The sequence below is a fragment of the Chelon labrosus genome, assembly GCF_963514085.1.
Source record: "Chelon labrosus genome assembly, chromosome: 7".
Classification (NCBI taxonomy): domain Eukaryota; kingdom Metazoa; phylum Chordata; class Actinopteri; order Mugiliformes; family Mugilidae; genus Chelon; species Chelon labrosus.
This window is the reverse complement of record NC_140343.1, coordinates 6,378,178-6,403,547: the sequence shown is the minus strand read 5'-3', so window position 1 is coordinate 6,403,547 and position 25,370 is coordinate 6,378,178. Positions and strand designations below refer to the sequence as shown.

The 25,370-nt window shown below is 40.5% G+C and overlaps 1 protein-coding gene across 5 annotated transcripts; it reads right to left on the bottom strand.

Moving 5' to 3' along the window:
* Positions 1 to 568: 568 nt before the first annotated feature.
* ptprc (protein tyrosine phosphatase receptor type C) lies at positions 569 to 20,854 on the bottom strand. Of its 5 annotated transcripts, XM_084549077.1 has the most exons (31): positions 20,147 to 20,854; positions 16,329 to 16,343; positions 14,697 to 15,128; positions 14,405 to 14,542; positions 14,191 to 14,208; positions 13,761 to 14,015; positions 13,451 to 13,669; positions 13,245 to 13,358; positions 12,901 to 13,038; positions 12,633 to 12,794; positions 11,934 to 12,083; positions 10,186 to 10,388; positions 10,025 to 10,085; positions 9,818 to 9,926; positions 9,622 to 9,659; positions 8,300 to 8,418; positions 8,096 to 8,186; positions 6,767 to 6,843; positions 6,548 to 6,584; positions 6,361 to 6,458; positions 6,022 to 6,147; positions 5,705 to 5,862; positions 5,320 to 5,455; positions 4,200 to 4,349; positions 4,015 to 4,105; positions 3,747 to 3,883; positions 3,533 to 3,667; positions 3,318 to 3,440; positions 3,064 to 3,221; positions 2,097 to 2,232; positions 569 to 1,497 (listed from the first exon to the last, which is right to left on the bottom strand). In XM_084549077.1, exons 1-31 carry the CDS (start codon positions 20,208 to 20,210, stop codon positions 1,114 to 1,116), a joined length of 4,272 nt encoding a protein of 1,423 aa, XP_084405203.1. In that variant the 5' UTR covers positions 20,211 to 20,854; the 3' UTR covers positions 569 to 1,113. The 5 variants fall into 5 exon arrangements, with proteins under 5 accessions (XP_084405203.1, XP_084405204.1, XP_084405205.1 ...); XM_084549078.1 differs by lacking the exon at positions 14,697 to 15,128; XM_084549079.1 differs by lacking the exons at positions 14,405 to 14,542; positions 14,697 to 15,128.
* Between the last annotated feature and the right edge of the window lie 4,516 nt (positions 20,855 to 25,370).

Below are 25,370 nucleotides of genomic sequence, written 5' to 3'. Positions count from 1 at the left end.
ATGTAAATGATTGTTGCATATCCTCCACAAATAGATTTAACCTTTGCAGAAACCACAGCAAGAAGGTCCTGGGTTTGAATCCAACGGTCGACTGAGGCCTTTCTGTGTGGAGTTTGTTTGTACGGCCACGTAGGTGTGAGTGTGAATGGTTGTCTGTCTCTCTGTGTTAGCCCCGTGATAGACTGGAGACCTGTCCAGGGTGTACCCCACCCTGATCTCGCCTAGTGACACCTGGGATGGGCTCTAGACCCCCCAGGGGACAAGCGGTTACAGAAGATGAATGAATGAATGTTCAGCATTTTTCTATGGCAATAAAATTTACTATAGTACTATAGTTACGTCGTTATATATTGTTATTTACTATAGTTATATTATAAATCTTCAAAGCAGTGGGAAGAGCATTGCAGTGTCTCATGTGAACTATTCAATTCTGTCCTAACTTCTATAAAAACAACAACATGCTCCCCTTGTGCCTATAATAAGATGCTAAGCTAAGAAAAACTGTTTGTTAGTGGTCTCCAGAAGATTAAAAAAAAATGAAGCCTAATAAAGCTGCACAAAACCCATCTGTTATTGTAAATATCTTTTAATGAAAAGCCAAAGTATGACATGCATTTTGAAATTAACAACGTAATTATTTAGCTGGACCGGATGCAGAACTGTATATATAAATGTTGACTTCATAAATTGCAGCTTTGGTTTATTTAGCAGGAAAAAAAAATAATAATAATAAAAATAAAAATACGTTAATTAACTGAAAACACATCAAACAACCTTGTATTTCCTGCATATCTGGAACGTTTTGTTTTTAGATATGCCTTCCTCTCCAGTTTGAAAACAGCTGTAAACTTTTCTCACGGTAACTATTTGCATCCTTCGACATTTCCCACTAAACATATTTATAACTTAGATTATATTCTATTATAGGTTGATGACAAATGGCTATAAAATAAAATTGATCCAATTCAAAGTACTTTAACCAAAACCACACGTGTTAAAGCTTTACAAACTTTATACATTCATGAAGTACTATTGAAAACAAACAAACAAAAAAAACAAAACAAAAAAAAAAGTTACGTATTAAAGGATGCAGATGTAAACCTGCTGCTTCTCTCAGGCCTCCACGGTGACGGTGGGCCCGTTGCTGGTGTCCTCCAGTGGTGTCGTCTCTGTGGGGGCGCTGGACTCCTCCTTTTTGTCTTCCTTCCCTCCATCAGCCACCAGAGGGGTGCTCTCTGCTGCCTCTGGTGCTGCTGCTGGTGCTGGTGCTGCTGCTGGTGCTGCTGCTGCCGCTGCTGCTGGTGCTGCTGCCGCCTTCTGGTCAGTGTTGGTAGTGCTGGCAGGCTGCTCAGCTTTCTCTTCTGCCGGCTTCTCTGCCGCTTTGGTTTCATTGACTATCTGGACTGAGTCGGCTGCGATGGCCTGAACGGCTTTCGCTTCCCCGTTCTGGACGGGGAAGACGCCCTCCAGAGCGCTGTACAGGAACTCATAGTGCTCCTGTTAGAAAACACAGATTTGAGACACTTTAGGCGTTTTCTTTCTTTTCTTTTCCAAGAACATCAAAACTGTTGACATACTAGTTGATTCATGCACTGTAGGCCACGATTTAAAACACAATAGCTTATTTAAAGTCACACAAACACAGTCCTACTGCTGTAAACGCTCACTAAAGCACACATTTTTACACATGTCTGCTAAAAAACTACAGTGCCCAGCTGATACAGAACATTATTCAAGTGATTTACATCTTCAGTAGAAACTAATGAGCTCTGGACAGGGTAAAGAAGTCAGAAAGTATTTAGGGTAAACCTAAAGAAAGCCTTGTTGGGTTTTACCACAACGAGACCGACTATAAATAATCTTTTTCCTTTTCATCCTTTCACAACAGCATCAGCAAAACTAAAATTACTACCAGTGATGGGAACTCTCGGTACGCAAAATAGACCTACACAGTCAGTCAGTAACAGGAGTTTACTTCTCTAATTTCAATAGCGCAATGTCTGCAGAACGTTGTCCCCGACCAGCCCAGTCCTGTAATACTTTAATAAAGCAGCGAAACTGCGTGTGGCACCATGTTTGTAGTTCCTCTTTCTTACCAGGCCGGAGACCATGCCTTGTCTCTCCTTGCGCAGAGTTTTGGTCACTTGGAAGACGTCCACCAGCTTCTCGGTCTCAGCGCTGTCCAGCAGGTTCCACAGCGCGCAGAAAATACCCGAGCGGGACGAGCCATCACTGAGGAGATGGAGCACACAGAGACTTAACACGGGCCCCTGAAGTGACACTTTTAACATGAGCCAAGGACACAATGATGACCTAATTTAGTTTCTTTGGTTTCCACTTCCTTATTATACTAGCTTGGGCATTCGCTAACACATTAGACTTAATTTTAACTAGAATAAACCAACATTTGCAGGAATATCCTACATTTCCTACATTTAATTGGTGCTGCTTTTACCTTTACCGCTCTTTTTTCTTTTTGCTCTTGTGAATAATCATGTGATTGGCTGAGAGGTAACGTTCTCCAGTGTACAAGTAGCTTGATAAATGTACTCCTAAATTGTACTCTTATGTGTAATTCTCAGAAGCTGTTGTGCAGCTGTATCACAATCTTCATAATTAAACTTATTTAACGTCTCCAGTTCAGTCCATCCAGAGGGAAAACAATGCACTCAAATATGTCCGTATTGAGTGTATCTCTTATAAAATATATTTTCAGCAAGGTACTTAATCCTAATTTCTACTCTAAATTATTATTTCACTTCACATCTTTCATTGACTAATTCAAATCCAACATATCTGGTGTTTTTCAAAATGTTCTATCAGACTTGACAGTAAAAATCTAAGAGTCTTTCTATGTGCTTAGTTGCTGCTTTAAGTCGAACGACCTTGAACCTCTTTGACCTGACGTAATGCAGGAAGCAGGAAGTGGGGAGCTTGTTTCATGCGAAGGACGTTAGAGGCCTAAACCAGATCTTTAAAAATATCTGAAAAATGACTCATGCAACAAAAGGAAAACGATTATCTCATCACTAAATTTCATCACGAAGCTGGACTTTGACTCACTTGCAGTGGACCACGACGGGCACGCCCCTATGTGATTTGCCGCCGCCGTGGCTTTTAATTTCCTTCATCATGTCTGTGAGATCTTGAGGTTTTTCCGGCAGGTCTGTGCTCCCCCACTTCAGGAACTGGAAATGTTTGACCGGGCGGCTCTCTTTCCGCTGTTGACAGAAGAGTCGTTGGCTCAAAACACCTCACGATGATGAACTGAGCAGATAAATGTGGGAATAAAAAAGACCAGGGAGCTGCAGCGTTACCTTGACGTGGCGGATCAGCATGCTGCGGCTGATGAAAGCTGGGGAGGAGTCTGTGCTCACCACCTCCACCTCAATTTCCCCATACGTCTTCTTTTCTTTGTCCCAGTACACGGAGTCAGAATCCTGTCAGTGAGGAGGAGGAGGCGAGAGCACGTTTACCACATATGCACCAAGAGCAGGTGTACAGTATTGTGTTAGAAGTGTACTGCAGGTACCGTATCTCCCTCACTGCTGTCTGAAAGCATGACAACAGTAGAAGCTTTCTTCTGATAAACCATCGACCAGAAGTCGGCCGAGGTGTCGGACAGCGGCGTCTGTGCTGCGATGAGGGCGCGTGGGCCCCAGTAACCCTGTGAAGGAAAGAAAACACATCTAGGTTGTTTGCACTTTGTCACGCTTTAATCTGAACGCATTGGTAAACTAACATACATCAATATGAGAAGCGTTGATGTATTTAGTGGAGTCTTCATCCTCTTCATCCGATGACTCCTCCTCCTCATCTTCATCTGGGTCACTATCTTGGCTGCGTCCTTCGTCCAGCTTCAGCAACACTCGGTTGTAGTCGTCTGGGGGAGGGAGGGACGGAGGGGAGGGCGGATTGGTTGTGGAATTAAAAGCATTTAATCTTGTACATGAAGACGTGCATCGAGCACAAACACACGGGGACAGGCAGGTGTAGTTTTGAGCTGATACTCACATGGGATGACAGAGGAAGAGCGATTCTTCTTCTTGTTTTCTTCTGTGAGCCCTGAGTTGAAGGTCCTCCAGTTTTTAAAGGTGGGAAGTCTCTGAAATACGAGAAATCATCCATCGGTTTATTTAAGTGCCTCTACTTAAAAATTGCTCTTTATGAACAATAACCTAAATAATGAGGCACCATACATCAAACTCATCCTCCATTAAGGTGGGCTCGTTGCCTGAGTTCTGCTGCTTGAGCGTGCTCAGCGTGCTGTGAAGCTCGGACAGAGCGATCTCCGTCTCTCCAAACTGGTTGTGCTCCAGCAGCGCCTGGTGAATCAGGATGTACTGGGCCTACGGGAGGACAAACGCGCTTTTTAATTTCACAAGAGACAAACTGCTGTTGTATGTGTTTTGTGATTTGAGGCAGAGATTAAATCCAGGAAGTAGTGCGCATGTGCTCTATCAATCTCACCATCTTAAAGAAAAATTAAAAGAAGAAGTTTGCTTTGTTAATGTGTTGTGCAATCAGCGTGCACACGAGCAGAAATGTGTTAAGAATACACATTATCACATTAGACAACACTGGGCCTCTTCTTTGTTGTACCTAATAAAGCAGTTACACTCGGCGTTCATGCAGAGGTGGAGGTTACAGACCACGTTTGACCTAATTAAAAATACACTGCACATGCACGCATGCAATAGTTTATGCACGCACTGTGCATAAATTATTCTTGGTTCTTATTTCTGGCACCGTGAGCCACCACAGTCAGACGCTTCCCACACACCATTCGACATAAGAATAGTTAAACCAGCCGTCTGAGGGCGACGCACGGTTTCTCTAAAATAAAATAGCAAATAATCTCAAAACAAAATGATTTCTTCGCCTCAACAGACTACATGATGATATAACGCATGCAGAAACTATTGTGCAATAGCTTCTTGTATTTATCTAACGTGGAGACTCATTAATCAACCACATATTCATTCATTTGTTTTCTATAACCCACACACACGCAGAGAGAACATGCAATCTCCACACAGAAATTCAAACCCAGAACCTTCTTGCTGCGAGGCATCAGTGCTAACCACCACGCCCCTGTGCTGCAACACAACGAATTATTCTCAGACTTTTAGTTATCAAGGAAATCACAGTTCTACGTAAACCGTGAACATAAACAATATATCTTTTCATTTCTTTCTCTCTATCAGTATATACGGTTTATCATTTGTATGTGCCAGCATATTCAACCACCAAACCTAACTCTGATTAATACGTGTAAGACATAAACCACAAACAGATGAACATGATATGGTGTTTTACCTCCACTTGAACCATGAGGCATCTCTGTTTGCGCAGCCTGACGACATAACCGTAGATGTCCACTCTGCCCTCGGCCTCCAGACCCTCCATCATGGCGTCAATGCCGATGTAGGTGCCCGTCCTTCCGACTCCCGCGCTACACGACAGAGAATTACAAATTGGGGTTTGGACTTTTCCTGTCATTTAACACATAACATGTGACGTATGAACATGCACTTTGATACGGAAGCTGACATCTAACAAGAAAGTGGAAAGAGTCCGGAACATGTAGATAAATATAAACAACAATGAACCAACCAGGAAGTGATGGAAAAGAAGATAAAACGCGTCTTTACTGCATGACTAAATGGAGAATAGGGACTGGCTGAAGAATGGGACCATTTACCTGCAGTGAACAACGATGGGGCCGCTGAAGAAATTTTTGAAAGTGTTGACCCGCCGCCTCAGCTTCAGGAGGAGGTGCGGCTCTCCCGGGACGCCGTGGTCCGGCCAACTCATGAACTGGATGTGGGTCACCTCCCTCTCAGAGTTCTTGTCCCTCTTCTGCACACATTCACAAACACACACAGAGATAGTTACAGACACAAAAACATGATATAAAAACACCTATTCACATGTGTTAATATTTAATAAAGCAAACATGCTGCATATGGATGATTAAGCTACAACTGTGTGTCTGTCAAAGCTTGGAAGGAGACTCACATTAGTTAGGGTGAGGTGGCGAATGGTGTAGTCTGGACAGTGGTCCTCTGAGGCCAGCTTCACTATGAACTCCTCATAGATCTCAGTTTCTCTCTCGGGAGACGGCCAGTACTGTGCACACTTGACCTGCAGAGAGAACAGGTGAGAGGGCTCGGTCAGTGACGACTCCATTTTGCACACAGCGTGCTCACAAGTGTTGAATTTGGGGCTTGTCTTCGTTTGATCCTGTCTGGGTGTCAGACTTGGGTTAAAGATAATAAATGAAGTCGGTCATTTGTTGTAAAATTAGCTCCTTAGTTCATAGGGGAACATGTTGACAGTTAAAAAAAAAATCCTCACCCTGTTTCCCTCCTCACAGCGTGTTACCATGACGATAATGGAGGACTTCTGCTCCCAGATCATCCTCCAGAAGTCACTGACTGTCTCCTCCTTCGGCCCTACAACACACACACATCACATACATATTGAGTTATATGAAGTAATGCATGTGCACTGATTGAGTAAAGAAATTAAAACCTGATTTTACCTTGAGCTGCAATGTACTTTTTGGGCTCATTGTATCCCTGCAGGGAGCAAAGAGGTGATGATCAGTTAAATGTTTGATGCTAAATGATATGCTGCAGCAGACATTCCCTGCAATTACTCTTTTAATTTGCACGTTTGCAGGAAGTTAATAATAAACTGTTTGTCTAATTCAACAGAATTGCAACAGCAGCAATCATATACAAGTGTAAACTACACGTACATCAATGAAGCTGGCATTGATGTAGTCACATCCTGCCTCTCCATTCCCTGTGGTCAGTGGGACGCGGTTATAATCGTCTAGACAGACAGAGAGAGAGAGAGAGAGAGAGAGAGAGAACATTTAAACCCTGAACATCCTTAAATATTAAGTGTGTGTAATTTCTCTGGAACTTTTATTAAGAAAGTTAAAATGTAAAGGCGCTTATATAGTACTGCGGGACCTTGACTGCGTAACCTACGCACGTAGCCAACGCCGGTGGGAGCCATGTTTACGTCTGGCTCGCTCTGTGACAACGCCACCCATTTTGTTTCACTTCCTGTTTCACTTGCCACAATGCCGACTGAAACTTTCGCCAGAATTTCGATTCTTTATTGATCCGAAACAATCAATTCGAAAAAAGCAGAGATGGAGAAGGAGCTGGAAATACTAAAGCGGAAACACGCTTCTACCAAGCGGACCAATCACAGCTCTTGTGCTCTGCGTCACCACGTTTCTGGGGAGGCACGTGTCAGGCTCTGCTTCAGCTTAACTCAGAAGTATAAACTGCCTATTACTCATAAAGGATATGGAAACATGCATCATTGTGCCTTATCTCACTTATATAATATTAGCTGACGTTCAGATATACTGATTGCAGGTTCATTTTAATTACTTTTTGCCACTTTGTACTCACTTCAGTCTGTTATGTGTCTTACAGGCGGTTTAGACTTCTGCGTTAAGTTGACGTAAAAGCTACGGTGACGACGCAGATACCTACGCAGAAATTTAACTACATGCCGTGGCAATGCAGACCGCAAGAACTGTGATTGGTCCGAATGGTAGTAGCGTGTTTCCGCTTTAGTATTTCCGGCTGCTTCTCCATCTCCATAATTTTCAAATTGATTGTTTTGGATGAATAAAGATGGAAGACATCAAGGAAAGGTTAACTGGGGAGGTTTGGAGATACAGACATTTGTACGATTCGTCTTCGGCAAAATTTTGGCGAAAGAGTCAGTCACCGTTGTTGAAAGTGAAGCAGGAAGTAGAAACAAAAAGTAACCCGACAGGCCAAAAAGCCACAGCACCTACTAGTGTTTGGGTGGTGTTTTTACAGAGCGAGCCAGACTGACGAGCTCACAAGTATAAATGCCTCTCACCGCCGTAGGCTACGTACGTAGGTTACGGCACCTAGGTCCCACTAATCTCAGATGTTTATATTTCTAGTTTAGCATCTAAGTTGTTGCACCGTAGATCTTAGAGCAACACAATTTCACTTTGACCTAATTATGTGCTTTTCACTGTGTTTTCTTTATTTCTTTTTTGTGTGTGCGTGTTGCTGGTCAGACTCACATGGCAGGATGTCCACGTAGCGGTTCTTGATGCTGTTGCAGGCCTTTTTGGCCTCCTTCACCGTGTATCTGGAGAAGATTCTGGGGATGCTCTGGAAGCAAGAACAAACTGTGTCACACTCATTCTACACTGCAAAGAGTTCAGCTAAGCCTTTCAAACACATAACAAGAGAAATAGTAATAAGAGGCCAAGGAGGGAGTTTACCTGGAACTCAGCCAGGAACAGTCTTCCCTCATCAGCCAGCTTCCGCTTGTAGGCTTCCAGGAGGACCTCTGCTGCGATCGGTTCAACTTGCAGCAGGTTTTCTTCATCATCTACAGACACTCAACAAACAACAGGAAAGTTCTTTAAACATCAGTTTAAACTAAGGATTCTCATCACCATCAGCTGTGGTTTGCATGCATATATGATTCAGTTTAAATGTTATTTCTTTTTAAAAAACAAAACATCAGCATTGTATATTGTTGATTAGTGCAACACACCGTGGGGTAAATTAAAGGATTATATTATCTTATCTTAAGCTGATTTGAATGTTAACAATAATATTGGGATCATTTATTAAAATAATTACAATATGCCACCTTTTTATTGTCCAGCCCTGGTCCGTGCAATACTCAGGGCTGGAAAATATTTGCATTGAAAATAGACGCCGATGTACTAAACATGTAAAATGTTCCTGGTCGCAACTAAAAGACAAACAAAGGAAAACCTCCAACTGTGTTCAAGATTTAACCTGAATTTTGGTGTTAAAAAAAAAAAAAAATGTGATTTGAATTGACTAAGTGGACCTGAATAATAGAGAGAGTATGACTAAATCTGAAGCTGTGGTTAGTGACTGATTAAAGTAGAGTTCAATTTGTGTCAAGCAGTGGGACACAAAATGGAAAAAAAATCAGCTATCACAGAGCTAAGCATTCCAGTTACACAAATTTAATAAGTTAATATTAATTTTACTACGTATTCAAGCAGCATTAATTAAGTTGATCTTAAAATTAACAAGTTATTAATCCTAAATCTAGTATAACAATTGTTTTATTTAAGTCAACCTCTTTTTTTTTTTTTTTTTACAGCGTACAAAGACTTATAGTTATATTTCATAACATCACCTGTGATTTGCAGTGTAATTGTCTTTTATGGAGTTAGTACGACACACAATCTTACTGCTTCCTGTTAAATGTGGATACTGTGGGAGTGAAAAAGACTACAGGAAACAACGAAGAACTAATCGGGCCTTTTAAAGGGTGGAAAAATCAACCATAATAATGCACGGTGTGATCAAGTGTTTTATTTCTGGTTGCGGTTTTTGCCAAAATATTCATGTTCTCGTAACGTAGTTAGTTACACTTTTATCTTTTGGTCTTGCTCACATGTACGTGACCACTGTTACGTTGTTCATGGTTGAAATTACATCACATGTATTGTGTATATGTGGATGGACCTCGCTAACTTGCACCCATATATCACACACGTAAAACCAAGAAAAAACTTAGAACACAGTCTTTAATTTAGAATAAAAATTCACTCACTTCCTGTATTAATGAGCTGCATTTGTTCACTCAGGTCGCTGCAAAGAAACAGTGAAGATGAATGCAGTTCTGCTTTGTACATTTGAAAAGATATTGCCTCATCAATAAATAAATAAATAAATAAACAACCATGCAGGTTAATTTGCGTCAATCAAAGCAAATGTACAGTGAACGGACGACGGCAAAGGATTCTTACTGCGACTTTCTGCGTTTCAAAACGTAGATCTTGTACAGGACCAAAAGCAGAGCCACAGAAGTGAGGATGATGAGGAAGACCAGAAACCCAATGACAGCTTTGTCGTTATCTGGAAAACAATGGGGAAAGTAGTAGAATTTATGTCAAAGATAAAATGTGTAGAAATTAGTGTATTAATGAAATGTGAGGTATTTGTGTCGCACGTACAGTAAGTGTCCACTTTTTGTATTTTGGGATTGCTCTCATGGACTCCATTCCAGACAGTCACCTGAAAAAGCAGAAAGTCCACTCATTAATAATTACAGCATTCAAGGAAAGGACTGAAATGATCGTATTCTACTGAAACCAAACAGTAATATTAAACTAACCTGCACTGTGTAGCTCGTAGAGTAGCTCAGATCTCTGAATTCAAAATGACATTCGCGCTTCTCAAACATTACACCATTATTAAGACGTGCTCTGAATTCCTTCTTATGTCCATTGTGTGCACCATAATATTTACAGGTCACTAGAATCACATTATTCTCTGGATGACTCACTAACAGGTCTTGGTCTCTAATATCTTCTGGTACTGTAAGAGAATGAAAACACAAATCAATTTGTTACAACAGACATTTTAATATTTATTTCCATTATTAATACGTTTCTGTATTTATTGTCATGTCCATCAGCTGTGACACAAATAAAAACTGTAAGAACCAATGAAAGATAGTAACGTCTGACATTTGAAAATGATTCCTTATAAACTCTAAATGTTCAACGAGTCTTTGAATGATGATTGACGAGGCTTTTAGTGCAATAATTTGGTTCTTTTACTACTATTTAAATCCTTCAAAAATATATTTTTCATTTAATAATTCAATACTTAAAGACTATATAAGAAAACAATAGAATTATTAACTGGAAAAATATATTATTATTTTTCTTCTGTAAATGTCTATTGTAATTTTTATTTGACGTATTATTTTTTCAGTTCATGTTAATTGTGTTAATCAACTGAATCAACAGGTAAAAGTCAGTGTTAAAGTATTAGTATTTGAGACTAATAAGATATATAAAGAAGTCTGAACCATGACTGACAGAAGCTGTACATTTACCAACAATTAAGATCTATCACTACTGTGATCCTGGTACGTTTTAGACATTGTCCCTCTTCACTAATGATCAGAGAAATATTTTCATGTTCATTATAATGTTTTAGAGTGTGATCTATAAAATACATTCTCTCATTATAACACTACTGGTATCAGTGAGTGGTATACTCTCAAATTCACTTCCATAATGATAAAGACTAGAATTATTAGCATTTAATGACCTTAGATAATTACTGAGGTTTTCATTACAGTAAAGTGTTGAGTTGAGGATCCTAATTCAAATACTTACTGTAACTTCATAACCATACATCCTGTACAAGACCTAAAAGAGTTATGGTACTAAACATCACATGTCACCTGATCCATGAGTTTCAAAGCTTTTACATCCATGACATTATCTTAACAGAGATATCACAAATCATATACACTGATCAGGCATAACATTATGACCACCTTCCTAATATTGTGTAGGTCTCCCTTGTGCCTCCAAAACAGTTGTGACTCATCAGAGAATGGACATGGTCCTTCTGAGGGTGTCCTGTGGTGTCTGGCAACAGAATGTTGTTAGTGGGGGGCCTTTGAGGGGAGGGGCCTCTGAGGATCATCCCACAGATACTTGATCAGTTTGGGATCTAGTGAATTTGGAGGCCAGGTCAACACCTTGTGCTGTTCTTCATGTTTTTTTTTTTTTAGTTGTTCCTAAAGTGGTTTTGTGTGTGTGTCTGTGTCAGGCTGCATCCTGCTGGGGATGGCTGCTGCCTTCAAGGAGTGTCATTGCTATGGGGTGGGGGTGCCTGGTCTGGTCCAGGTGGGTGCTACATGTCTAAGTAACATCCACATGAATGAATGCCAGGTCCAAATGTTTCCCAGCAGCACACTGAATTGTTACAAGATGGTATTTACTTCTCCTCTCAGTGGTTTTAATGTTGTGGCTGATCGGTGTAAATGGTAGTCATTTTGTCATTAGTATTCTAATTTTCTCCATTAGATTTTTTTTTAAATTTTTTTTTTTGTTCACTTACTTCCAGGCTGGGTTGTCAGTGTAACTTCTTCTCGTTGATTAACTTTCTTGTTGATGTCATAGATGGGTTGGACTCCACAGATATAACCAGTGAATGGTTTTAATCCACTAACCGTACATGTCCCTCCATCACGGTGTGGACTTGTGAAGACTGTAAATGTAAGAGAGTTGTCATCAGTGGTGTCTGATTTAATAACAGCAGGTTGATTTAAAGAGACTTGAAATCACTGAATTTCAACTTAAAGTGTCAGAAATATACAGTAAATCAGAAATGAAGTCAGCTGCTCGTGTTACACATTAAATGACAAGAACACGTCCTTCAAAATGACTCATGTGTCATCGCTGCTTTAGAGCTCTGATTCTGGTCCTACAAGCTAAAACAAATAATAACAATAACCACCACCACATCTTCAGTAGAAAAACACAATCAAACATGATTTCAGTCTTTGTATCATATCTCATGTGTATTTTAATAATGCAGTAAACTAAAATGCGACTTCCTGTTTCATTAACATATTTCCACCTGCTTTCCTTTAATCCACTAAAATGTTAGCAGAGAAGAAAAAATATATTGTAGAAGCTCATTGAAGATTCAGATGTCTCATCAGACTGACCAGAGAGTTCATCTCAAAGACCTCATGAAAATATATTGATGTAACTTAAACACAAAGTAGAGTCAATCTAAAACAACTTCACTTACCTTTAGATGGATTATGATTGGAGGAGGATTCACGACAGCTACAGTTATAAGAAAGCTTCTGAAGTGTGTGGAGGACACTTTGACAGTTGTCACTGGTTGTTGTCCAGCTCAGCTCCATGGACGTATTGGTTGAGCTGCTCTTTATGATGTTTATTGTAAAACCTGTTGGAATAAAACAGACATCAGAAACGATGAATTCAGTATCTCTAAACAATCAGAGGATAAAAGTTTTTATTCCATTCATTAGGTAAAGAAAAGAACAACTTACCACAGTTGATACTAAATCTAATGGTTGGAGTTGTCTTATTTATGGAGACATTGTTCTTCTTGATCTGACCAGTACAGCTGTAGTCTGTGAAGGGCTCCAGCTCAGAGATGTTCTTGGAGTCACTGACTTTTCCACTTTCTGAAGAGACACAATGATGAGATGATTTCTTCAATAATGGTTTTTATATCTCAGTGATTATTATGAGCAGTTATCTTTAAGTTTAAATTCAAATTTGGACACATTGAAGAAAAAACAAATTAGATTCACTGTTCACAGTTTTACAATAATAAGAGCATCCCATCTGTTTCAGTGTAAATCTTCTTCTCTCTGCTTCTCTTCTTTACCTGAACAGGTGTAATCAACGGTGAGATCATTACAGTTTGGTGGTAACTTTGGTTCGATTTCTGCAGGAAGTCCAGTGGAAACATTCTGATAGATTTCACTAGCATTTAAGAAATCTGTGAGGAAAAAGAAGAAGAAACATAAAACCTGAGAACTTTAGATGTAAAGCACATGAGTTTGAAAATAAAGTTTGATAGTTTGTACGAACCAACAGAGATGGGTGTGGTGAGACTAAAGTTCCCACAAGTGAAGGTTGAAGTAAAATCTGAGCAAATGTCCTTGTAACCAGGTTTGACACACACTGATTTATTTTGTGTTTCACTGTCGTGTCGTCCAGCTGGTGTTGACAGTGAAGAGCTGATGTCCCAGTCACTTTGGTAACAAACATATCCAGGGATGAGGCTGACAACTTTAATGTCATCTCTACCTGAAATACACAAGTGATGAACAAATGTCTCTGTTTTATACACATTTCTTAAATTAAAATAAACAGAACAGTATTAATTATTTGTACTCACTTATTGTAGGTGTCATAGTCACATCAGGGTCACAGAGTGTTTCATTTCCATCACTGTCAATGAAAGCAACTCTATGCTCATAGTTAGTACAGGGCTTCAGGTGTTTGATTTCATGTGATGAGGTTTCGTTGGAGGTCTGAATGTTGTACGTCTCTGATCTGCCTGCTTCAGGAATACTGATGGTGTAGTTACCAGTGGGGACATTCGTCATTGTAATCTTGAAGCCAAACTTGATGGGTGTAACAGTGTAAGAACCTGCACAGAAAATCAACAGAATCATTCAATATGTTAAATTGATGCTGGTGATAAAATATATTCTGTACACTGACTGAAATAGAAATATACTTTCACTGGAGTTATTGTAAAGATAGAAACACAGACGCTGGACATAAATACTACAAGATTAATTATCTTTTAAAGTGATACTCACACTGTGGAGCTGTTGGGGCTGGAGGACACATTTAAAGAGATTAGAAAAGAGAAAAAACAATGACAAACATTAATATGTGATTCTGTGACATGAGTCACTTAAAACTCTTTTCTAATTACAGCAAGTACCTCGTGGTGCGAGCGTCCATTGTCTATAGTTTTATGAATGACACAATCTTACCACAGTACCATTAAATCATAGAGAGAACTCGAACCTTTGGTGGTGGCTGTCTCTATGGTGACTGGAGGTGAGGTCTGGCTTTGAGTGATGTTTGCTTGAGAGGATGGTTGGAGGCTGGGTTGAGTGGGTATGGATGAGGGCTTGTTTGAGGTGTTTGTAGGAGAAATGGTGTCTGCAGGATAGAGAGCATGCTGGAGGTCACCTTCAGGCAGAAACCAAACCTCTACTGCCAACAGTCTTACCTGACATGACGCTAAACTGAGATATCATAATTTTATCGTGCTACTTACAGTATTAAAACTGTAAACAGAGTCTGGATACATTACCGGACATTGTTGTGGTCGTGTTTGCCTGAAATGAGGAGTTTGAAGTGAAGGTTGGAGAGGTGAGTGGAGGTTTGGGGGCAGTTGAGTTGTCTGGGGCATTGGATGCTGCCATGGTAGAAGATAGGCTGTCTGAGGTATTGGTAGGAGTTTCTACCACGGTGAGTGGAGGTTTGGGGGCAGTTGAGTTGTCTGGGGCATTGGATGCTGCCATGGTAGAAGGTAGGCTGTCTGAGGTATTGGTAGGAGTTTCTACCACGGTGAATGGAGGATTGGGGGCAGTTGAGTTGTCTGGAGCATTGGATGCTGCCATGGTAGAAGATAGGCTGTCTGAGAGATTGGTAGGAGTTTCTACCACGGTGGGTGGAGGTGAGATGGTTACTGTAGATAAAGGAGCATTTGTGGTGGTGCGTGGAGGTGAGATGGTTGGAACATCTGTTTTCCAAGAGAAAAACATCAACACAACATCACAATGCTGGTCCCTAGAAGTGTACACGTGACCCTTCCCCTCTAACAAAGATGGCCACATACCATAAATCCTGTTTCCTTTCGCTACTTGTCTATCATTCCCCTCATTTACAGTTACTACTCATTTGTTAAAAGAAAGGGAAAGGAGGCGACTCAAAACAACTGTAGTGGTAGAAGATTTTACATTCAGAGTAAGTGGAGAAAGAGTCGTGGTGAGTCCTTGTGAGTTCAAATACTTCCTGCACGTCCTACACTCACAAGGTTGCATAAAAGTTGAAAATCATATCTCACAGATGACTACAGTGAACCCATTATTAGGAAATACGAGAGCAGTGCTTGTGTTTCACAGGCTGCATGATCGATGACTTACTTGTTCCTGTGGTGGAAAAAGTTGCATGTGCCCCACGCTAACCTCAGAACACCTCAATCTTAACAGTCCACCGATCTGCTGCTCTAATTGTATAACTTATCTGGACTGGTGTCACGGAGACAAGATTAAACGCATCTACGACAAAATACCATCACAGAAGAAGAAGTATGGCTCAGCAGCTCAGATTCACTTGGGCAGGTGCAGCAGGTAAATTAAACAAGCTATGGATCAGTATATAACTTGGGGCATACACATATGGTATATGTTACCCACACACTTAGATGCTTCTATCATGTTGCTAGAGTAAAGCAGTTCAAATGAATGGGAAAGTAGCTGGAGGTATAAATAGACCTGAAAATGGCCTTATCTTCCTTGTGCATTTTGTGAATATCAGACTACTTCCTGTAATAGACTTGCAATGTAAATTAGTGTGGTTTTGGCAAAGCAAAATTTTCTGAAACAAAGACAAACACCAGTGAGCTTCACACGTCTTGTACGTTCACTTTGGGATCGCTTTTGGCAAATAAAACCAACAGTTTGAGGCAGAAACTGAAGCTGTTTCATTAAAGCGAGAACTCTTATTTCGGTCACTCTCCATTCATAGATTTAACATCCATTCAAAGATTTAGAGTAGTAGTTTGGCATGCATTAAGAGAAGAAGAAGAGACCACACAAGGGCGAGAGAGGAGTGTGAGGATGAGGCGAGGGTATGGCACAACGTAGAGCAGAGCTGGTGGCTTAATGCAAAATAAGAGTTTAACTTTATAGAGTGAGTTTTTAAATTCATCACTACTTACTTGGTGAGGATTGACCTGAAATCATAAAAGAGAAAGAAAGTGTAAATCATAATCATCCTTGAAAAAGCTAAAAAAACAACAAAACAACAATTACATTACAAACACATTTAATTAAAACATATATTATATTCTCATACATTCCCATCTGATAAATTCAAGAGGGTCAAATCGTGGGTCAACAGAGTGAAGGTCACACCTGAATGCCTCTGGATGAGTCAGTGCAGTACAACCTGGTTGCCATGGCGATGTTGCAACGAGCCACATTTGCTATTTCAGAAAGCAAAAAACAAAAAAAACCCACGATTTCCTGCCTCGCACTAAAACCGAGAACCAACCCATACTTGCAAAAATGCTTTCGGTTTGGCCATTTCACTGCCTCACATGCGAGCCGAAGCGCACTTTGAACAAAGTGAAATATTCACTTTATTAATAATTTTATTATATTGAAGGTGCATTTTTTTGTAGCTTTTTTTTTTGGTTTTGTTCATATTTTAACATTAAATTACTTTACATAAGTTAGCAAAATAGAACAAATAATAAAAAAAAACTTTTTCATTGATTAGTCTCCATTATTTTAAGAATCTATTTCCTGTAAATGCATCTTAACATTTTTCATTTGTTCCTTATAATGGTGAATGGATGAATAATAAGGTGACTGGGGATGAACTATGAGCGTCAGGATGTGGTTTGGCGCGTTCTTGTTCTCTGCATCGCGCGGAGGTGCATGCTCTCTGCAGTGACATTTCACCACCTTAAACGCTCATTGTGTTGGTTATTAGTTCTGTGTTGACTGCTTTGAAATGGTAAAAGGTTCAAGAGATGCTTTCGCGCCCTGCGCCTGACACGAGAAGTCTTTATTTCAAGGTGTCGCACATCAACTGCACACATTAAGCACCGAAAGCGATACTGTAATAGAAAAGAAAAACGTATGTAGCTCTTTTTAAGACACGTTTTCAGTGTGTTTGAGTGAGTATTTTTAGTTTTTGCGTGTCCTTCACATGTCTTTTCATCAAAGTCTTCAGGTTCAAGTGCGAAATTAAGGCGTGGTGGTTAATTGAGTTGTTCAAGGTAACCCGGGTTTGTTAAAAGTTGTTCAAGGGTCAGGGAAAGAAGCACAAGTAGAGGAAGATGATGTCAGAAGAAAAGCTTCCCATAGAGAAGAACCAAATACAGTTTTGTGGCAGAAACAACGCATTACGTTTACTGGACATTTTGTACATTTGCTGCTGTCTGGATCTGTCATTCATGCATCAGTGTCCTCTTTATCAGGTTTCTGCATCAGTGTTTTTTTTTTTCTTCATAGATTTTGCATTTGCTGCAGATCTCCTGCTTTGTGACAAGCCTACCGCTCGCTCCTCTCCAAAAAACTGCTTTAATCATGCAGCACGGACAACATTTCTGACCTCACTTCTTCATTTTCGACATCGTGCTTCCTCTTTTTTTTTTTTCTTCGTGTATTCTCAAGTCATTTTCTTGTGCCCTGTCTCGCTGTGCTCGGCCCGCACCGCTCGGCTTGGCTCTGACAGGAAATGAAGGCAACTCAGAATGGAACACGGAAGTGGTCAACTTTTAGATCGCACAACTCCGTCCTGCCGCAGCTTAAAGCAGGCTGCTGATGTTCAATGGGCCAGAGTACGTCCACTTTTACGAAACACGGCCTTTATCCTTCACTTCAACTGAGCTGCAGTTTGTTCTAAAGTTTCTGAACGCTGCCTAATTTTATTTTATTTTTTTTATCAAACAGCTTTATTATGTACAGATCCAAATACACACTGTTGTCCATAAAGTCGGAATAATTTTCTTTTTCAGACACATTCCTCTTTTCATTCCTATTTATACAAATCACAAACATTTCTAAAACGCTTCTAAAGTACGTGCGCATCTGTTATTTTATCTTCTCTCTTAAAATAATACCATTCAATACCACTTAATTTCAAAGATACATTTACCTGCTTACATATTACGAGAATCAAAATATGATTCTGAATCTATGGACAATATTTACACGTGATTCGTATTTACAGATATAATAAGCATTAGCTGCTGGTGGAAATTAAATGTTAAATGTGAATATAGCATAAAGCTAATATTATGATGCTGTATGCTGGTATGTGGTGGCCTTCAGTGTTCACATCCCTTACTTAGAGAGCTGCAATACATTAAAAAAGTCTCCTTAAGAGAAGGTACATACGAATTTAATTGAAGTATTACGTCAAGTTTTAATTCTCACAGTTATAAAGTTATATATTTGATAATAATTAGTGATGCATTTACATTTTAACAGCATTTTAATATCAGAGAAGGTTGATTTTGACTGTTTTCTCATGTTTTATGGTAAATGTACAGCATTTCTTACTGCAGGCTTTTAAGTTGTGGTACATCAAATGTGGTCTTATTCACACACAACAATGGCAGCAGAGATGCCACGCAAGATGCTCCACACCATCAGATCAATGTCTTGCAGAAGGACGCCTTAGCATGTGGAGGGGCCTGGGTTTAAGACTGGATTTAGCAGAAAATCTGCTCTATGGCTCGAGCCGCGGTCGTACTTTTAGAATTTACACCTGCTAAACGTATGAATGTAGTGGAGTGAGACGACAAGTGCTTCGGCCTGACATGTAACAGATGGCAAGTATAAATATTAAGTGAAGTATTTAAGGTTAATTTAAATGCTGAATTTAACGCTTAAAAAAAAAATAATCAATGGAAAAGTGAAGTGGTGTATAAAAACTAAGCATGCTCGTGAAAAACAGCATGCCATAATATGTCACCTCACACACAGCCCGAGTTATATTATCTGTTAGAAAACACATGCTGGACCCCGACTGACAATAAAGACGACAAAGTGAAATAAACAGAGCGATGGATATATTTCTCATCATGTGCAAAGATGTCTCGCTGAAAATAGAGACAACAGCGTTCGTGGCGTTGAACAGTAGCAGAACTGTGAGTGATGCTCCAGGCGGCAAGGTGAGTGTGGCTTTGCACGCACATACACACACATTCAGGTTTATCATACACAACGAAACCACTAAGTGAAGAGCTTGCCGGGACACACCCCGAACAATTCTCTCATTTCTGACAGACATAACCCTGACACTCTCCACCCACACTTACACGTACAGGCTACAGTACACATTCACACCTACACACACATGCTCGCACGCACAAAATGTCAAAGCAGAACAGAAACATGACTGCAAAAATTCCCACTGCTTCTGTACCCAGTGAAGGAACATTTCTTTTTTTTTTTTAAAGAGTGAAAAGAGTGTCTTCTTATTAACGGCGGCCTTTGATTGAACATTAGTGTTTATTCTTTTGCCAAAGGCGGCTCACACAAACCTGTCACTTTCCGGCGCATCGCAAGTGTACGCGCTACTGTCTGTCTGCCTGTTCTTTGCGTTTGGAAAGTTTAAGAAACGCGAAGTAGCACGAACGCAGACACAGCTCAAAGGCGTGATATACAGTAGCTTGTCATTTCTGCCCTCTTTTTTTTAATAAAAAATTTAATTATTACATTTTTACTGTTTTCCACTTTTCTTTTAAATAAATAAAGAGAAGCTTTTTCTGCTGACAGATTTATGTCTCTATCTCACACATGGAAAATAATTCGCCTTCTCTCATAAACACTATCACACCCAGATGCTACAGCTTCAAAAACAGTTAACTTAGACTTCATTGCCGACATGTTTTGCACCATTTATGGCTTTTTCTGGACTCTTCAGTTGACAGAGACCGAGACATCACACAGCACCACTTCCTCCTCCTCACAGTCTCTTCGTAAAGAAAGCCATTGTCATTACAGATGGTTTACTTACAGTTGGCCAAACCGATGATCGCAGCCCAGAGCAGCAACATCTTCAGCCAGTAAAGACCTGCCATATCCAGGAGTTATGGTGTGTATGGCCACACACCGCGCAGTCGAACCCTAGCGAGTGACCGACGTCCACTTGCCCAACTGAAGCTGTAATTCCAGATCTAAACTAAAGGCTTCAGAGAGAAACGAGTTTGAAACGTTGCCTTATTTTAAGCTACATACGTTTCCTGTCTTATCGGTTGATGCAGCTCCCTGGACTTGTTCCCCAAACCCTAAACCTCGCCTCTGGTTTCAAGTCAAGCAAGTGGGAGTGATGTCACACCAGAAAAAAAAGCCTGCCTTCACCTTAACGTTTGGTGACAGGAAGCTACAGTGCAGCTACGCCACCAAGAACAGGAAGCCCTCTCTCATCTAATCTGCACTTGGTTTTGCTCAAGTGTGAAAAACCCTGTGACTTATGAAAAATGAGGGTGAAGATTTTCAGTTGAAGGGAGGGTGGCGTTTGACATATTACGCTTTTGAAAACATTTTTAGTAAAGAACTGGGTTCAAATCCTCTGGTTAACTCTCTGCGAACAGACAAGGAAATGAGACAAAAAGTGGTTTTGTTAGCACACACAAAGGCACACAGGTTGACTTCTTCTGGCTAATTTCTATTAGACTTTTGGTCCTCGTGTGAAATTTTACACGAGACATACAGTAGTGAAACTTCTTAGAGCGTCTCCTCTTCTTTCTCTGACTCCTCCCAGGCCCATGACCGCCTGTCCTGGTAGTCCAAACTCACTAGAAGAAGCAAACACTGCAATGTGCAAGAAAAGAGATGCAGTCTTTCCTTTCTTAAACTTTGTTCTCTGTTTTCTCCCCCCCTCCCCCCGCTTTCACTTTAAAGAGACAAAACATGCGGCCATTAGCTACAGAAGTGAATTTCTTCATTTCGGCCGTCTTTTCTGTGAGAAATACATTTACGAGAAATGTTAGATCTCTTCAAAGCTATCGATCGTGCATGGTGTTTGATCATCACGCTCTGCCTTGGAGCCCTAAAATGCTTTACTTCTGTTTACATACACAAGAAAATGGGGGATAAAAGAGGAAGGAGAGGAGAAGAAAAAACTCTCCGGGGAGTGAGACTCACGCACCGGGTGGTTAGTTGATGTGAGTGTGGATGAAACAGAGTCAGCTATTTTATGCAGCTAAGTGAAATATTACATGGAACAGAGCACACCAGTTTTTGAGTTTAGACAGTTGGTTCTGAGCTAGACATAATCCTACTATGGTTACACTGTGTGTATAGGGAGGCAGGGTGTCATAAGTCACTATGTTAAATACAACATGGTCTACAAATCATGTGCCATGCTTATTATCAAAACGAGAAAGTTGCTTTCTTTATTACTGATTCTGCGGAACCCAGACAGACCCAATAGGAACTTACCACGTTTCCCACAAAGAAATAACATTTTTAGCGCAGGGACCTAAATATGGATTTCCTCCTAAACACATGGTATTTGGCTATTTCCACTTCTCGCAGTATAGATTTGTGTAATCAGGAAGTGGCTCTTAAGCAAACAGCAGCACGTTCATGCAACACAAACGAAGGTGTAGTTGAGGTTTGTTGTTTGTTTAATGCGTTTATCTGAACGTGCGGACAAGTTGAAGGACTCGGTGATCGTCTCTGAATGCTGAGGATGGCCGGATATGAGATCACTGTAGTATGAGGATGTACATAATGACTCTCTGTAGCAATATTTAAAGGAGCACAGTACACAATTAGGCATAACATTATGACCACCTTTCTAATACTGTGTAGGTCTCCCTTGTGCTTCCAAAACAGCTGTGACTCATCAGGGGCCTTCTGAGGGTGTCCTATGGTGTCTGGCAACAGAATGTTGTTGGGGGGGCCTTTGGGACCTTTGAGTTGATGGGAGGGGCCTCTGTGAATTGATCACTTTGTGATCTAGTGAATTTGGAGTGTGTGCCTGTGTTGGGGCCGGCTGCTGCCATTAAGGAGTGTCATTGCTAGGGGGTGGGGGTGTCTGGTTTGGTCTAGGTGGGTGGTACATGTCAAGTAACATCCACATGAATGAACGACAGAAAAGTTTCCAAGCAGAACACTGTATCGTCAAAAGATGGTCAATGCACCACACATGGCAAAGTGGTTTTCTTGCGACAGTTTCTGTGATGTTGCGATAGCCCCACATTTTCACACATTAATTTTGTAATGACAAGTCCTCTGACTTCTAATAACACTGATCCCTGCTCTTTCTTTTTCACCTCAGTTTGACACTTGAAGGCAACAAATCTAAAAATCTAAAAGGTTGTTGTAAAGCGGACAAATCAAATCCATGCCTTCTTTCCGTTTTTTTATATTTTTATGGCTTCATGGGGCAATGGCAGCCGCTGGGGTGTGAGATAGGCTTCATAATTTACCGCTTGAAAAAGCATAAAGCTTACAGTACAGAACAGACAGAATGTGGTGCATGGTCAGTAACTTCTGGGTCCACAGGGAGATTCACTCTAGGCGTGTGGCACTAGGGATTGTGGTGTTGTCTGTGAGCCATTCGGTCCATCACTACCCAGCTGTTGGATGAACAGACGTGGAATTTTGTAAAAGTGAAGCCTCGTCAACAGGTCCAATAATATATCAAAAATCTCTAAAACCAGTTATCTTTCCCTCTCAGCGGTACTTGGTGTTTTTATGCCACAGTAAACATTATGATGCATGTAAACTGAACCACACACTCACAGTGCCTCAGTAATAGTCATGGTTTCCGACCTGTTGTTGTGACGTCTCAGGATGGGAATTTGTTTAAATCTGGCACAAACGTCCAGAGTGAAGTGATTAACATTTGCTGTGCATATATATGCGAGTGTGTGTGTGCTTGTAGAACTATCTTCATGGGGACTAGGAGTTTGGGACTGTCTGAGTGAGGACATTCTCACATACCCTTTAGTTAGAGGATTAAGAACTTGTTTTTGGGTTTAGGTGAGAGTTAAATATAAGGGGCTAGGCAACACAATGCATATTCTCAAGAAGATAAACCCCATAAGCGTGTGTTTGTGTGTTTGTAAGCGTGAGAACCACCCAAATTAGAACCAATGTCAGATTTGTAATGGGTATCACACCATCTGTGTCACAATTAAAAATACAAACATATTGAAACCATATAAACATTGTGCATCTCGATGAATGAAGAGCAAGGCATGCAGTCTACCTCCTAGGATGTTTTCTTAATTTTGTGGCCCACAGGAACATAATCGGGTGAAACAAGAAAAAAGACACAATTCGAAAAAGATTCTTGTATGTAATAATTGAATAAGTGTTTAAGCTACTCAGTATAAATAAAAAGAGAGGGAGTGTGGGTCCATCAATTGGGGCAGTGACTGAAGAGAGTGAAAGAATTGTAAAAAAGGGGAAGCCACTTGTTCTAAAATTTGTCAGTTGCCTTTTTACTGAATATCTGATCTTCTCCAGCTTTAGAAAAGACATGGTGTCCTTGAGCCACTGAGACCTAGAGGGAGCTTTAGTTGACTTCCAGTGAAGAAGCAGATGGCGTCTCACCAGTAAGGAAGTAAACGCTAAAATAGCTTAGAGGTAAACCGGTAATGGTCTTCTGGAAGCCCAAATATGGCGACATGGAGGGAGACTGTTCTGATCATTGACAGTATTTTTGACATGGTGTCAAAATAGCCCTGCCAGACGCGAGAAAATAGCGAGCAAGAGCAGAAAATATGGGTTTAAGACAGGTCAAAGGGCAGCTGCATTGTCACAACATGAATTCCTTCAGACAAAAATTATTCAATTAGGCTTCAATTGGAGGATGAAACATGACATTTGTCGCAATTGTCAGTGATACCGGTTTGTGACAGTCGAGTTTTAGAAAAATGTACTCTAAGCAGTACTTTGAACTGTGTAAGTGTGAGACAAACGCAGGCTGAGCTTGTATGAACGAGTCATCCTCCAAACTCAGACCCAGTTCTTGTTCCCAAGCAGCCTTGACTTCAGTAGCTGGTGAGCAATCAAAAGACAGAATTTCATTATAAACTTTAGAGATGAGTGACTTCTGAAGTGGCTCGTGGCTTAGAAGCTCCTCCCACTGTAGACTTGATGGCGAGGAGGGAAAAACTGGAAACCATAGTTTCTGAGGTTTGTCCTGCACTATTGCCACTCTTGTTAACCGTGTTTCAGCCAACTGAGCTAGTTGAGTTTAAGAGAGTAGGTTTAAGAGTTCTGATTGGCTGTTCAGCTTAGCCGTGGGACGTGACGAAAGGTAAGCAAACAAGAAAGTAGGAAAGAAAGGAGCACAGACAGGATCTTGTCATCGTAATAAGATTAACTGAACAGCAGGATCAAGGGGAAACCAGCTCTGTAGAATGTATGAAGCTCTTCCTTGCTACGTTTTAATGAAACGAGTTGTCAACTGAATGAAAATTTTTATTTGCTCTGTACCACACCTCAAAGCACACATGAGGCAAAGTTTCACAGTTCATTTGTGTTGCTAGTCTGTATGCAAACACAAATTAATGCCAAAAGTCCCGTCGCCTAAAAATGGACTTGACAGAGTCACCAAACCCCCATATTGCCCTGCTGGACATTCAGATTTGTGGTAAGAGCTGAAATAAAACTATGATTATTTGACTTCAGGAACTAAAGCTGTACGTTATAAGACTGGACAGAGGTACAAAAGAGGATCTGTGAAAAAACAACTTGACGCAATCTGTTGTGTCCTTTCATCAGCCCCCTTCAACAGAAAACCTGAGTAAAACTTATCGGCATGCTTGGCAGTGTTGGTGCGGGTGCAGTAATCTAGTGCCCGCTGTGCTGAACTTCTTAAAACCATTTTCTGGTTTCCCACGGATTACTCATACTCCATGCAGCTGTCATTACAGAAGCATATCTTTGATAACTGCAGTGCCAGTGTTACCTACACTTTATATATAGATGTTGAGATTAGTGTTGTGGATGAATGTCTAATTCACATGACCTTTTGTGTAAATTCTGGTTTATACTGTTAGTCACCTTTGTTACTCAGTAATGACAACAATCTTCCATGATAATTGAAACACGTCTTCTTGCAACAATCTTTTTGCAACTTTAGTTTCCTTTTTGTTTAGTTTCCGGACCATCCACCTGATCTGGGTTGAACTCACTCACCGCTGAGCTATGGACACCAGCTGCCTCTGTTCTGGTACAAACCAACAAAAAGAAGGATAAATACCTTAAAGTTCATG

Excerpts from the sequence above, each read along its gene's own strand:
- ptprc (XM_084549075.1), bottom strand. The coding sequence starts at position 15,222 with ATGTGGCCATCTTTGTTAGAGGGGAAGGGTCACGTGTACACTTCTAGG. Across the intron at positions 13,670-13,760 it reads GACTATGACACCTACAATAA|GTAGAGATGACATTAAAGTT; the intron begins GTGAGTACAAAT and ends TGTGTATTTCAG. Across the intron at positions 6,585-6,766 it reads TCAATGCCAGCTTCATTGAT|GGATACAATGAGCCCAAAAA; the intron begins GTACGTGTAGTT and ends TGCTCCCTGCAG.